Source organism: Microtus oregoni, unplaced genomic scaffold (assembly GCF_018167655.1).
Source record: "Microtus oregoni isolate MIOR12 unplaced genomic scaffold, Mior012 000056F_ref0000123, whole genome shotgun sequence".
Lineage (NCBI taxonomy): Eukaryota > Metazoa > Chordata > Mammalia > Rodentia > Cricetidae > Microtus > Microtus oregoni.
This window is the reverse complement of record NW_024543832.1, coordinates 11,924,976-11,940,640: the sequence shown is the minus strand read 5'-3', so window position 1 is coordinate 11,940,640 and position 15,665 is coordinate 11,924,976. Positions and strand designations below refer to the sequence as shown.

The following is a 15,665-nucleotide window of genomic DNA, read 5'->3' as shown; positions in this document are numbered from 1 at the left end:
CCTGCTACTTGGTAACAGGTACACACTCCTGTTTGAGCGGCCATGTTCAATTCATGTAGCAGCAAGATAATCGCAGGGTGGCCCATTCCAGAGATTCTTTAGTGTACTTCTGCTTTAGAAGTTAATTCTTAACCAATTATTTATATGTCAGAGAACTCAAATTATATGCTGCCCTATTTCCAGATTTAAAAGATTTGTCGCAATCAATGTTTCTGAAATGTTAAATTAAAATTTGTCATAATAGTTACTATGGAATAAATAGCAATTAGGATTCTTTTTAGGCAAATAAGCTCAAACAGTTAATAGTGCATACTTATATTTCTGTTTCCCACAATGTTCATACCATTTGATAAGTTGCTAAAAAATACATTTGTAAAACGATTTCAAAAGATCTCATGAAACTGATTAAACAGCATGGAATTTTGTGTGACTGAGAAATTATTTATATTTCTAAAGCAGTAGACTTGAAGGTGGTGACACACATTTCAGGCCCATAAAGGTTATTTCTGTTCTGTAATTGTAATAGTGGATTAAGCACACACTTGCTATAGGTACATTATCTTCAGGAAAAGGCTTTTTGTCATTTTTTGAGCCTGTATCAGCTGACACCTATCACCTGTCATGTGACTATGGTTCAAAAAGTGAAGTAGCACTTACGGCTATGTAGTACACTCTGGCCTTCTCCACCAGCAGCCAGTTCTTCTCCAGATCAAGATGCTTTTCCTTTTTGTAACAATTAGCAGCAGCAAGGTTTGCAACAAGAGACCTAAAAACCAAGAAGTTTTATTAATAATAGGTTGTTATACAGAAATAAACAATTCTTTAGAAACTGATTTCCAGATGGTGGAGAGTGGGAGGAGTCTGATGCCTATAAGCCAAGAAACAACATAACCAACCAAAGCATTACCTAAAATTCAAAGTCTGGTATATGAATTTCTTTTTAACTCCAAAATAAGGTTAACTTTTTATGGCTTAATACAGTTCAAAATGCAGTTAAGATATAGGCTACTAGGTCATTCTGAAATAGGAAATCTATACAAACCAAGATTTGATTCTTAAAGTAGAAAAATATCTTTATAAAAATAAGACCAAAAGACTATAATTGACTATTTAATTTCATATTTTAATAGCCCAATATGGGATTAATTTTATAAAACATATATATAAACATAGATCATATTTATTGTGAGGAATAAATTCTGCAACTATTACATTTTAAGGACTGGAATCAATAAGAACCAGGCCCTGTAGCTAAAAACTCCTGGGCAGGGTCATTTTATAACTGGAAAATTTAACCAGCATACTAGATTTAAAATCTAGCTATTAAGTGCCACTGAAATTGCTTTGTTTTAAACCAATAATTAAGTTTAATGAAATAAAAAATTATTTACAGTTCACATAAATATAAATCCTTCATCATTCAGACCTAAGATCTATAAAATTATTTCGCATTTTTCATTATTAAAAAATTAAAAGAGTAAGAATTATGGCTTATAGAAAAATGACTTTGAGATGTTTAGTTCCTCTATCTACAAAAAATTTCCCTTCCAAAACAATTTACCATTCATCCATATTAATTTATTTCCGAATGATAAGTCTGTTTATATTAAAGTCAAAGTAGGAATATATGAGGAACCTCAAGAATACACTCAAATACAAATCAAACATAAAGAATCAGTACCATTCCTTTCGTTTGGTGCCAGGGGTTGAACTCAGCCCTCGTTTATAAAAAACATAATCATGACGTAGGAAGTTTTCATTAAAACACTTTCTTTTTAACTTTTATTTTAATCACAAAACTATATTTGAATAGTAAGTTTTACTTACTAGAAGCTGTACTAGAAAAATCTACCTATTGATCACATTCCAGCCTCTGTATCATAAATTAGTGTCCCCAGCTCCCCCTGTCCAATTCAGAGCTCTCACACCCTGTTTCTTAAATTCAGACTAGGTCTCATGTATCCCAGGCTGAGTCTGGATGCCCGATGTAGCAGAGGGTGGCACTGAACTTCTTGTCCTCTGTCTGCACCTCCTGTGACATGGCTTGTCACATCATGCTTCAGGAGCGCTGGAACGGAACCCGAGGGCTGTGCATAGCAGTATGGCACTCTACCAACTGTGCCACAACACCAGCCACAATCGCAAGAATAGCATGGGTCACCAGAGCCATAACGCTCTAGACAAACTGAGTTCTTCACATCTGTAGTACCTAATAATTGTTCTTTAAAATAGCAATTTAGTATTAGTATATAAAGAGAACTTAGCAATTTTATTTTAGTCTTTGTGATGTCAAAAGCAAAACTTGACCCATTTATCATTATTGGGAAAATCACACTGAAAGAATAAAATGTCTTTTAGGAAAACTGCAAGAGACAACGCTCTAAGGACATTTGAATAGTGGATGGCTGAACAACCAGCTATCCAAACTAAGGCAGAAACCTTAGTTTTAATAATGAGCAATTTAATTAACTGAGACCTAAAGATGATCAAGTTCTCCTAATCTCTCTCTCTCTCTCTCTCTCTCTCTCTCTCTCTCTCTCTCTCTCTCACACACACACACACACACACACACACACACCATGTTAAAGGAAAGATCTGAAAATCACTTTTGTTCCCTAATTATTCTTGAAAGTTCTTTGTAGGATATTTTATGACTACTGCCCACACTGATCCTCAGCACCGATTCAGTGGGGGCAAAACAGAAGTCAAAACAAAGAAGGTAAGAAAGGGAATTGTCCTAATTTTTTTCTACTTGCTGTGATAAACACTACAACCAAGAACAACTTGGGGAGAAAAGTGTTTATGTGGCTTACACTTCCAGGTCACCATCTACCACTTAGAAAAGTCAGGGCAGGAACTAATACAGAGACTATGGAGGAGCACTGGTTATAAGCATGTGTCTCATGGATTGCTTTGCTAGCTTTCTGTACAACTCAGGACCACCTGACCAGGGGTGGTACTGCCACAGCGGGCTGGGTACACCCACACCAATCATTAATCAAGAAAACGCCCCATGGATAAGCCCACAGGTTCATTTGAGGGAAGCACTTTCTAAATTAGGGTTCACTTTTGACCAAATGACTCTAACTTATGTTAAACTGAAAGAACTTTACCAACAGAGGAATGTATCAGGATTGAAAAACAGCACAAAGAATGGAGGACAGATTGCATATTTCTAAGTAGAGAGGACACAGCCATGCATGGTACACCTATAATCTTGGGAAACAGAAATATAAGGGTAGACTCGAGTTTGACACTGGTTTGGTCTATGTAGCAAATTCCAGGCCAGCCAGGGCTGTATCTACAGACTGTCTCAAATCAAACAAACCAAACCACATACAAAGAAATGCAAAATTTGTAGTCAGTCAAAATTTAAAGCAGGTAAATTCAAAGGATTCTATAAAACTCTAACAAGACAATGATTTTGTGTTTCCCATGCAAAGGACAGAGAAGGCCCTACTGGTGTGGTGCTAATAATATTGGAAGCATACACTGCAGGAATACAATAACAAGTAAAATCAAAGCAAGGCAGGCCCTGAGAGATATATCAAATGTTCACATGCAGAAGAATTTTCAACTAAGTTGGGAGACAGGAGGGCTGGGATTAACAATACTAGCCACCAGCTCTATGAATTTTTCTGCTTTGTGGTCCAGGCTGGGGGACCTTCCTACTATGAACTGGGCTCAAAGTTTCATGGGGTGTGCTTGGATTTTTCTGCTCCATACCCAAGATTTTGAAAAGGATTTGAAAGCAGCTCACTGCAAGATGCAAAATGAAGAGCTACTCATTTTAGTCCTTTCCGTGTCTGACTGGAAAAGTGACAGCAGGCAGCCCTCAACCCGTGGCATGCACCATCTGGGCCTCTCTGTTTTGTTTTAATATAGCATATTTTACAGTGGAAAATGTCATATTTAGTCACTCTCCAGCCTTGTGACCTGCTCTGGTTGTTTGATCCATCTCTTTTCCTGAGTGTCTTTTGTTTTCTGTTGATTTCAAGGATAGTAGTACCAATAGCATCGGCTGTAGAGCATCCCCAGGGCTCATGTTACTATAGTGTGAAGTCACTCTGCATCTGTGCAATAAAGACTTCTGAAATGTACTAAAACCACTACCACTCCACATACAGCATCTGGAGAGCAAACTTGTGTCCTGTTTAGACCTCTCAAATGTTGCAACTGTACAGGCGTGAGCTTCCACACTTGGCTTGGTTGCTGACTGAATGGTGTGTTAGCAAGACTGGTGTTGTTTAGCATCAGTGGAAGCTATGTGGCACACATGTTTCTATAAGCAGATTTTGATATTTTGTTACCAGATTAGGCTGACAAGATAATTCTTTCTTTTCTAAAGTGAGTTCAGCAAATTATAAAATGTAAAATCCCAAAGAAAACATTTTCGTTCCCTAAGTCTAATTATAAAAGGAGACTATATTAGATAATCTCAAACTTTTATTGCAATATGCCTTATGAATTTAAAAGAAGATCCAACAGAAAACAAACTTAAAATCACAAAAGGTGGCCCAGTGGTTAATGGAGCTAACCTGATGATGCAAATCTGATGATTTGAGTTTAATCCCGGGAAACCTTATAAAGGCAGCAGGAGAGAAACAGCTTCACAAAGCTGTCCCTGGTCCCCTCATGTACACCATGCTAAGTACATATATCATAAAACACTGGGCTAGAGAGAAGGCTGAGCAGTTAAGAGCACTTGTTACACCTACAGAGGATCTAGAATTTGGGTTCCCATTACACACACAGTATTTACAACCAACTGTAATTCCAGTTCCAAGGGACCTGACACCCTCTTCTGACCAGTATGGGTAGCAAGTACACATAGGCTGCACATATATAGTCACAGACAAAACACTCACATATATAAAGTTAAAAAGGAAATCTAAACTTGTAAATCACGTGTAAGGCTGGGTAGTAGTAGTGCACACTTTTAATGCCAACACTCAGGACGCAGAGACAGGCAAATCTCTGAGTTCACAAGGTCAGCCTGGTCCACAGAGTGAGTTCCAGGATTGCCAGAGCTACAGAGAAGTCCTGTCTCAAAAAAGTCTTTAGAAAACAAGGCAAATAAAGAAAAAAATGCATGTGCGATTTCACCTGTATCTATAACAATAAAACAGAACACGTGAAGTTGAGAGGCAGAAATTGTGTGTTGGGGGAATATGGGAATGGATTTTATCAAACATATTGTATACATGTATGGCATTCTTAAATAGTAAAAAAATTAAACACATTAAGGTAAAACAAGGAGGAAAGGTTTTCTGAACATCAGAAATGATTAGCAACTGTAATCTGGGTTTTGTAAATGTGTACACAGCTTTGAGGGTAGGGTGCTCCTGGCTGATAATGGCTTACCTGTTGCCACCAGTGATGCATGCAGCGCAGGTTCCGGTTGGCTGCTCATTCTGCTCGTAGTAATGAGCATCCACATGTGCTTCAGCAGCTTTACTCTTCAGGATCTCCCCAAATTTGTCTATCCCAATGCATCCAAAGAATGTTGCTGCCTTGTGGGGCTCCTGAATCATCCACTGAAAGGTAAGGCCAGAAATGACTGAGTCAGAAACAGTGCAGATAACTCAGGACTCTGCCATGGATGGTGGCTTCAAAAGCAAAACAGCCTTAGCATTTTACTCTACTAGATGAGGAATAGACGTAGAGTGGACCAGTTTAGTGGGTGAACATAGAGAAGAGTGTATTAGAACTCAGAAGCTCAAATGCTAGTTCTTCACAGGAAAATCAAAGTTCAGTGTCAATAAAATGCGCACAGCGTTTTCATAGAAAATACAACACCCAATTTGATGACTGTTTTCATATCATATTTGTCCCTGACTAGTTGTGGTATTAACATGCCACTTGATATTTCAATCTTTTTCCCCCTAAAATTTTTTGTTGTTATTGTTACACAAAAAAATTGTAGCCCAGGCTGGCTTAGAACTTACTTTAGGACACAGGCTAACCTCAAACTCACAGTAGTGCTCCTGATTCACTCAGCCTCTTTAATTCAGGAAATACAGACATAAGCCACCATCTTGTCATCACTTAACCTGTCTACAGCTTACTTCTGTCATCTCTAAAAGTGGGGAAGTGATAAAAATATGCTTCATAAGGTAGCTGAAGACTAACTGAGATAACAGAATAATGTACATGCAAAGCTGGGCTTAATATCCATGATAAAACAAGCAATGGCTATCAGCTGTTGCAATCAATATGTTTATACTTCTTGAAATAATTCATCCATAAATTATACTAAAACATGCCCATGCTTAATACCATTAAAAATGATAAATGTTAAAAATTATGGCTGAGCATAGTGGTTTATGAGTGCAATTCCAACACCTGAGAGATGGAGGCATGAGAATTGAGAGCAAATCTGAGAATTGCTTAGGTTCTATGAGACTGTCTTATCCCCGCACCTTTTTCCTTCCCCAAAACAAAGAAAAAGACTGAGGGTGGAACTCTGTGCTCTCATCACAGAAGCTATTTTTTGAAGCAGAGTACAGTTATTTAAGGCAACGAACATACAATAGTATACTGTGACATGCAGAGCTAAAAATGAGACGTCTATATCATATACCTTATCTCATGGCTCAGGGATGTTTGAGGAACAGCATTTACATGATATGAGAAGGTTGTTGTACATAAACACTCATGATGGCTATGACTGAGTGAATAAGACCAGCAGGCACTCAAACCTGTCAAAATCATAGTTCTGATAAGGGAAGGGCTCATGAAGCCCCACCCCTATTTGAGGACCCAAGGGCAACTGATTGCTGTTGGGAGTGGAGTAGTTAGCTTTCTCTAGGGATGCTGGCTCGAGAGGCTGCTCACGCTCTAGCAGATACATGGTCCTATACTCTTGCTTGTATAGAAGAGAGAGAGAGAGAGAGAGAGAGAGAGAGAGAGAGAGAGAGAGAAGGGAGAGAGAGAGGGAGAGAAGGAGGAAGGGAGGGAGAGAGAGCAAGTACATGGAATGAGGGCAAAAGTGGTAGTGAGCTAGGGCAGGAATGGGGGGATTTAATGCAAAAACATATGCATTCATGAATATTAAAAATTTTAAAGATAGAAATGTTAAAATTCTAACTACAAATCTCATCATGTCATTAAAGTGATTCTTATAAACTCAAGCATTTTTGTTATAAATGATTCATAATGGATTTCTGTTAATATGCATGGCTTTCTTTGATTTGAACTCTTTAAATTAGCAAATTAGCTCAGGTCCCTAAGGCTTCTCATCTTTTATTAGTAATTCTAAAGAGACCATCTTTCTTTGCTTCAAATATAGTTGTTAAAATTCTCCATATATTAAGTAAAAAAAAAAAGGTACCAACATGGAGGCTGGAGAGATGGCTTAGTTGTTAAGAACACTTGCTGAGGACCCAGGTTCAATTTTCAACACCCACATTGCAGCTCACAGACGTTTATAATTCTAGTTCCAGTGTACACAATGCCTTCTTCTGAACCCAGAGGTATTTACATGCTTGTGACGCAGACACACATGAAAACAAAACACTTATACAGACAAAATAAAAATACATTTTTAAAATAAAAGGCACCAACATAGATTTTGATGAATGTATTTTAAAATAATGAATAAAAAGATGTTTATATACATACATAATCCAATTAGATATGTACACATATATATTTGAGGGTTAAAAGAATGAGGACATAAACAAAAGATAAAGATAGCTGCAGAAGTGACATATGCTAATTGCCCAATGACAAGAAATTCTATTTCTAGAGATCAAGTCTAAAAATACACCTACAACATTACAGATGGAAATATTTATCTATATTTTATCTAAATGAAATAACGTTTCAAACAACAAAACCTATGTATAGAAGACTTGTTGAATAAACTGGATGAACCTATTTGATAGAAATCCAAAAACAAGGGAGGGTTTAGAGAACAATCCATCTAAGTAATTCTAGCACTTAGGAGGTAGATGTTCAAGGATGGAGAATGGGAGGCCTTTTTGGGCTAAAGAATGAGTTCAAAGTTAGCCGGAACAAAGCCCAATCTTAAAAACTGGGGGTGTGGCTTAGTGGTAAGCACTTGCCTAGCCATGTATAAAACCAAATGTTTCAATCTCTTGCAGAGCAACAAAACCCCAAACGTAAAAGAATCAAGTGTGCAGACTATTTTCTAGGATATCTTGTGAAACTAGAAAAGATTTAAGAGAAAGAAAACTCAGAAGTAAAAACATCCTGGGGAAGCTTCCAGACACTGAATGTGTCAATGTTTTCTAAGGAATTATAACAACACAAGTCAAATAAAGCAAAAGTAAATAACTATGACTGCAGCAAACGTGACACCTACTGCACAGCAAAAGAACAATCAATGCGGTAAAAGTGCAGCTGAGCTCCTTCTGCTTCTTCAGCCAATAGCCGTTGAGATACCAGCCCATTGGGGTGTGGTCTCTCTCCCTTTAAAAAAGCGGCCACTTCCCTCTCCTCTCTCTCTTTGCTTCCTGCTCCGCTTCTGGCGACCAGACTCCTTCCTGATTGCTCAGAGGGCTGTTGTCTGGGATGGTGATCTGTAACTTTTTTCCCCTTTAAATAATACCATCCTATTAATCATAATTCCAAACTGGTGTGGGATTGTTTGTGATTTACGCCTTCATCATCTGGCGCCCAATGTGGGGCCCGAACCCACGACCCTGAGATTAAGAGTCTCATGCTCTACCGACTGAGCTAGCCGTGCTTTTTTAAATGGGCTGGTATCTCAATGGCTATTGGCTGAGGAGCGGAAGGAGCTCCCGCAATACTGAGCATCTGACAAGAGGCCAGGATCACGAACACCTAAGAAATGTCTACAACACCACAGTGACAAACACCTTGACTGAAACATGGCCCAAGGTATGGAACGCCTGTGCTTCTAGTTACCCAAATGGCCAATAAGCACATGAAGAAGCTCAACAATGATATTCATCTGGGAAATGAAAAATCAAGAGCACATCAAATGATATTTAACACTGATATTGAATGTCACTAAGAAAAGAGAAGAAAATAAGTGTTGCTGAGATTGTGGAGAAACTGCCCTGATGCTGTGGACAACTAGAACACAAAACATGAAAGGTCCAGGTGCAGACGTCTCTGATACTAGATAACAGGCAGGGCAAGCCTGTGACCTCTGACAGAAGGGAGATAAGAGGACCCTGATGGGGCCCTAACACCTACTTATGCCTTGGTTCAGGGAACAAGAAGCCTGGCACTAGCACTGAAATTAGTGCATACCAATAAGCACTGAAAGAAATGCAGGAAAACAAATTGTGAAAAATTAAACAATGAGTTAAAATTTATAGTGACTCTTAAAATTCTGTACATATAACCTGTGCATGTTTCAGCAATATAAGAAATAAGGAATCCACATAAACGCTCTTGAATAAAAAGTATGAACATAAGCATGGTGGTACATGTCTGTGTAATTCTAGCATTTGAAGTAGAAGAGAGAAGATTGGGAGCTTAAAGTCATCTTTGGCAGCACAGTCTGTAGTTACTAAAGCAGTGGTGTTCAACATGTGGGTCACAACCCATTTGGAATTTAAACAACCCTTTCACAGGGTTTGTATATCAGATAATCTGCACATCAGATATTTATATGACAATGCATAAACATAGCAGAATTATATTTATGACGCAGTGACAAAAATAAATTTATGGTTGGAGGTCATCACTGCATGAGGGTGTATTCAAGTATTCACAGTATTCAAGGGTGGCAGCTTCAGGAAAGTTGAGAACCACTGTGCTAGAGGACACAGAATGTGGGAGATTAATTTCTCCAACTATATAGTTTTTGGGAAGCTATCGTCTACACTGAGTGAGACTTTTCAGTGACATTTCAAGAAATAACCCTCACCCATGCTCTTACAAGAAAGCCCCATAAAATCATAGGTTTATCAAAGTGGACTTTGATGAAATCATTACTTCTATCTGTCATTGGTCTCCTATCTGGGTGAGCAGATGATTATGTCTCCCAAGGAAGGTAGCACAATAATGACACACAGTTTCAATGCAATCTCAACCAATGCCTCAGTAGGATATACAAGGGAATTAAAGGATTGATTTCATAACCAAAAAAAATATGGGAAAGGAGTTAGCTAGGCAATAGACAGGAAGTTTATCACTCGGAGAGATATCAGTGACGCTAAAGCCTAAATTCTTCAATTATAAAATGTAAGATCTTATGGATACTATAAGAATCAGAAATGTCTAACTAGTCATTATTGGTATAAATACCTGAATTAGTTTAATTTGAATTAAACAAAAATTGAAACAGCAAAATATTCCTATAAAACACCCAGGAGAGGCATTAATTGCAATGAAGGTATCAAAAGCGGCTTCTGAAGATGTATGACATCATAAACTTCCTGTAACAAATACGCCCGAATCTTTGGAACTGACAAAAACGAACTTCAAAGAAAGGCATATAGCAGAGCGCACAGTGTGTTTTATAAATCAAGAAATCCCATTTCTTAAGAAATTAGTTTCAACCAAAAAATACTAATTTTTCTAATAGTAGCTCATGGGCACTGCCAAACTCCCACAGCCTCAGGCCCAAACTATCAGCAATTCACCCATTACGTGACCTTGACTTTTGAGTACTGCTTTTAACTTACAAAACTAGCAAATATGTCTTTGCAAGGTACCTGTGAAACCACCAAAAGCAATGTAGTGGTCTAACACTAAAAGGGAAGATCTGGAGGAGTAGCTCTTGCTGTGTCTGACAGATATCATTGGGCTGCCCTTGAAAAAAAATAAACCATCCTGTGGAAGGGACCTCATTATTGCAGCAGGTGATATGTCAGTCTCACAAAATTTCCAGGGGACATGGTGTGGGTTTGCTGCAGGATCATAGGGGGCCTACAAGGGCACAGATTGAGAAACAAGAGCACAAGTTAGCCAAAACTAATAAAAAAGGTAACCAAAGGAATATCAGAAGTGTAATAACAGAGCAACTATATAGGAAGGAAAATCTAGTGGGAAATACAGGCTTAGGCAGGATAATTAAGTGTCACTTTACAAAGTGTAGGTGCAGTCTATAGATATAACAAAACACACAGACATTTCTCACTAATAAGTGAGATTGTCAGACCTGATGCCTATTAATGCAAGGAAGCACACAGAGTAAATTTATAACTGAATTTATATAGTTGCTGAATAAATGGCATATTAAGTTACACATTAAGAGTCTTCTACAGCACATCCAAAGATTTCTATTAATAGTAACGTCACCTTTCAGGTGAACTCTCTGTTCACCCAATTGCAATGTTTAGGAAAATATAACTGTCAATGATACCTGAGAGCCATAACTTAAGATAATGCCATGTTTTAATTTAATCCATATTAAAGGATGAAGAATGGCACCTAGATACTAAACTATTAGTTGAAAGGTAAGTCGTCTCCTAACAACCTTTAACTTTCCATCAACCATTGCATAAACTTTCTCCAGAACATAACACTCACACTGAACAAACCCTGTGCTGATGTGATTTGCCACGAAGGCCTCAAGCAGAATACAGAAAACAGAAAGGAAAGTTCAGGCTCCCTAAGCCTCCACAGCACTGAAGAATCAAAGAAAAAGAAGAGACAGGAGATACAGTGGAACAAAAATGCTAAGATTCTGTATTCCAGAAAGGATTTTTGATAGTTTTTTAATAAAAAACTGCAAACCATTTACAGCCCTTTACAGTTAAATGATGGTTTAAAAATAAAAACTTGCTTTCTGTTTTATTTAAATAGGGTGTTCCTACATAGCCCAATCAAGCCCAGAGCTGACTATAGATAGCACAGGGTGGCATCCTCCTGTCTCTGTCTCTTGAGAGTTGGGATGACAAAATGTGTCCTGGTGTGACAGAACATTTGATGAAGATACACTCCAGCAATTTCAAATGAAAGGAGATGACAGGGACAATCAGTGCTCTAAAATGGAAAGAAGTTTAATTCTATACCTATTCCTCATGATAATTTCCTTCATATATAGTCAAATATTTTCTTCAGTTAACTTAAGAAAAATTAGCTAAGATTAAATATTAAAGACTTTCCTAACAATGCTGTTTTTTTTCACCAATGATTACTTAGAACAATAGTTGTGTGATAAATTAATAAGCATTGGATGGGGCTGTCCCTTGATGGCAGAACATTTCTGTCTGTCATCACGCCTCCAGGTCAATATTAAAACCTAAACCCAAAACATAAGGTCCCCAGTCTTATTCTGTTTCTATAAGAAAACTCGGACAGGGGAGGATGACAGCAAGCATGACTGACTTTAGAAGGCGTCCCTATAATCATCACCCTTGGTACAGGGCAGTGGTTCTCAGCCTGCCTAAGGTTGTGACCCTTTAATACAGTTCCTGATGTTGTGGTGACGCCAACCAGAAAATTATTTTCATTGCTACTTCAGAACTGTAATTTTGCTACTATCATGAATCATGATGTAAGTATCTGTGTATTCCAATGGTCTTAGGTAACTCCTGTTTGACCCACACAAGGGTTGAGACCCACACATTGAGAATCACTGATATAGAGTGAGGGGAGGGTGAGAAAAACATGGTGGGGTTGGAGAGAGAGTGGTTAGAAGCACATACTGCTCTCTCAGAGGACACAAGTTAGGTTCCCAACACTCACATCAGATAGCTTGCAACCATATTTAACTCCAAGTCCATGGGATCTAACACCACTGGCCTTTGCAGATACCTGCACTCATGTGCATATGCCCACCTACACATGAATAAAAATAATAAAAGGTGAAGGATGTACATAATCTAAAGAGAAGAGGGGGGAAGAACTCATTGTAGGAGTCAGAGGGCTCTAGGACACCACGGGAACATAGGCCACAAAAATCAACTAAGCAGGGCTCATGGAGACTCCCAGAGGCTAAAGGTCCACCTGAGATCATCTACAAATATGCTATAGTTGTGTGGCTGTGTTCTTGTGAGACTCAGAACAATGAGTGTGTGAGTGTGTGTGTGTGTGGGGGGGGGTCTGACTTTTGCCTGCGCTTGGATATGAGGGTTTGTACCTAGCCTTATTGCAACTTGTTATGCCTTGCTGATATCCCTGAGAGACATGCTCCTTTCTGAAGGGAAATGGAGGAGGAATGGATCTGAGGGAAGGAAGAGATAGGGGGACTGGGAGTAGTGGAGGAAGGGGAAGCTACAGTCCAGAAGTAATGTATGAGAGAAGAATTTTTTTTTAAAGTATTTTTTGTTGTTGCTTTGTTTCTTCAAGACAGGATTTCAAGACAGGCTGGCCTCGAACTCAGAGAGATCTGCCTGCCTCTGCCTGAGTGCGTCACCACAAGCTGGCTTGGAAGAGTGCTATCAGACAGAGTGCACAACAGGTTTAGAAAGGAGTAACTATATGACTTTGCACAGGTAACTCACTCTGTAGCCATTTTTGTCCTTAACCATAGGCCACAGGAAATTACAATGATGTTCTAGGGCTCTATCACTGCTATACAAAATACAGAAAGACACACTATATGAAAGACCTATCACCATAAAAATCGATGCTAGCAAACTGAAACTATGTTAGTAAGAACAGTTGATGGAGAAACCTTCAGAGAAAAATAAGTGGTCCTTTGAAGTAAGGACGTCACTAAGATGCATCTGCCCAGAAATGCTAAAAAATCTGGGGAAGCAGGTAACTAACAACCAAGGAACAAGAAAAGCACTGAGACACATCTTCTCCTTTACTATTTCTAGCGTGCACTTTATAAAAGCAAAATCCCCAAGGCAGCAAACATCTGCTCCTCAACACGTATCAGCAGCAACATCAGAAACACGAGGTAAAGGTCAAGTCAAAGGTTATTTACGAAGATGAACTGTGACAGCCTCTATTAAATTACCCCTTCCTTCAAGGTGTATGTGATCAAAGCAGCAAAAGATACTTTCACTCAGTCGCATAACAAGCTATTTGTTGAGATTGAAACATCTGGCCAATATCTTCAAACACTGCAATTTCATGCACAGTTAGCATTAGGGCACATTTCTCCTCTTCTTAGAGGGTCCATAAGAGTGGCGCATATGGCTGATCGTTTCATTCAAAAAGGAACTCAATTCAAGGCACACAATCGCCTGTGCTTTATGGGGTTTTAAGTCTACCTGCCATCGTTTTCCATCATCACTGCCGACTGCTGCTTTCTTCCACTATAAAAGCCTGTAAATATGACAGAGCACTTAAGGCTTAACAGCTTTCCTGAACAAGGGGATCTATACAGTACCAAGTCATTTTCTATTATCAAGAACACCCAATATATTAAACTAGTCATCATTTTACTTAACAAATATCTAGTATAGATTAGTAAAGTCACATTTTTAAATACTGTGTGTGTGTGTAGCATGCATGTGCGAACATGAGTGTGTACACATGTGGAGACTAGAACTTGAGAGTGTCTTCCTCTATTGCTCTCCACTTCATTCTTTGAGACAGGGACTCTCACTGATCCTGTACACATGTGGAGACTAGAACTTGAGAGTGTCTTCCTCTATTGCTCTCCACTTTATTCTTTGAGACAGGGTCTCTCACTGATCCTGGAGTTTGCCATTTCAGCTAAAATAGCAATTGAGCTGTTAGAAATCACTTGTTTCAAGCACCCTAGTCTCCAATGGGATACAGAAGCATTCTGCCTGACTTGTATGTGGGTGCTGGGACCCAAAGTCAGGTTTAAATGCTTCTATACCAAACACTACACCCACTGAACCATCTACCCAAAATAGAAATCATTTCAAATATGTGACTTTGGTAACAGTATACTTATGAGGGTATATAATTTTCAAGTATAATAAATAATACCAAAACAGTACATAGAATTTAAATTGATTTTAAGTATAATAAATAATACCAAAACAGTACATAGAATTTATTTATTTATTTATTTTGCAGTACATAGAATTTAAATTGATTTTAGGGCTGATGAGATGGCTCAGCGTGTAAAGGTGCTTAGCCACCAAGCCTGATGATCTGAGTTTAAGCCCTGGGATACACAATAGGGAGAAACAAAGTCCTACAAGATGTCATCTGACCTCCTCACATAAGGCATGGTACAAATGTGCCCACATGCAGAAATGAAAAAAAATTTAATTAATTTTAGTAGGGATGGTCAGATTATTTTAAGTTGATAAAGAATAATCCTGTACTAGAAAGAATCAGGATGCCACAATTTTATCAGTCACATATGCTGAGAATTTTCCACTTGAAAGTCATGCATTTGTTGCCATGGTAACAGAGTCCTTTCTTGAACATTTACAGTAGTAAACCTGAACTCACACCATAGATTTCTCTTTTTTCTTCTCTGCCTCTGGGGTTATAGCTTCAAGGGATAACTGGAGTGGGAATGGGGCACACGCAAAGCTTCTGCTTCACATTTCCCTTGACAAGTTTCCTCACAGCATGACTAAGGAGAGCTATTTTAGAAAATTTAGGGATTTGTCTTCCTAGCCAATAACAGTAGATGGGGTTTGAATGAACAAATAATCTTGGAGTAAATGTCACTCATGACCATTTGACTATAGGATTATAATGACTAGTAAAGAAAAGAGAATATCAAATTCACAAGGTTGAACTGACATCCGAGTAAGAGAGAGTGTCCTAAACTGCAACTCTGCACACAATGTAGATATTTTGTTTGTTCATTTTTTCATTAAGTTAATCAA

The 15,665-nt window shown here is 38.4% G+C and overlaps 1 protein-coding gene across 2 annotated transcripts in view; it reads right to left on the bottom strand.

Annotated features, from left to right (window-relative positions):
- The window catches only part of Adk (adenosine kinase), a 386,675-nt gene that overhangs the window by 207,257 nt on the left and 163,753 nt on the right, over positions 1-15,665 (bottom strand). For both annotated transcript variants that reach the window (XM_041638898.1, XM_041638897.1), the window contains exons 5-6: positions 5,365-5,537; positions 658-766 (exon numbers count right to left, since the gene is read on the bottom strand). In XM_041638898.1, the coding sequence (XP_041494832.1) occupies positions 658-766; positions 5,365-5,537 (282 nt within the window). The remainder of the gene's footprint in view (positions 1-657; positions 767-5,364; positions 5,538-15,665) is intronic.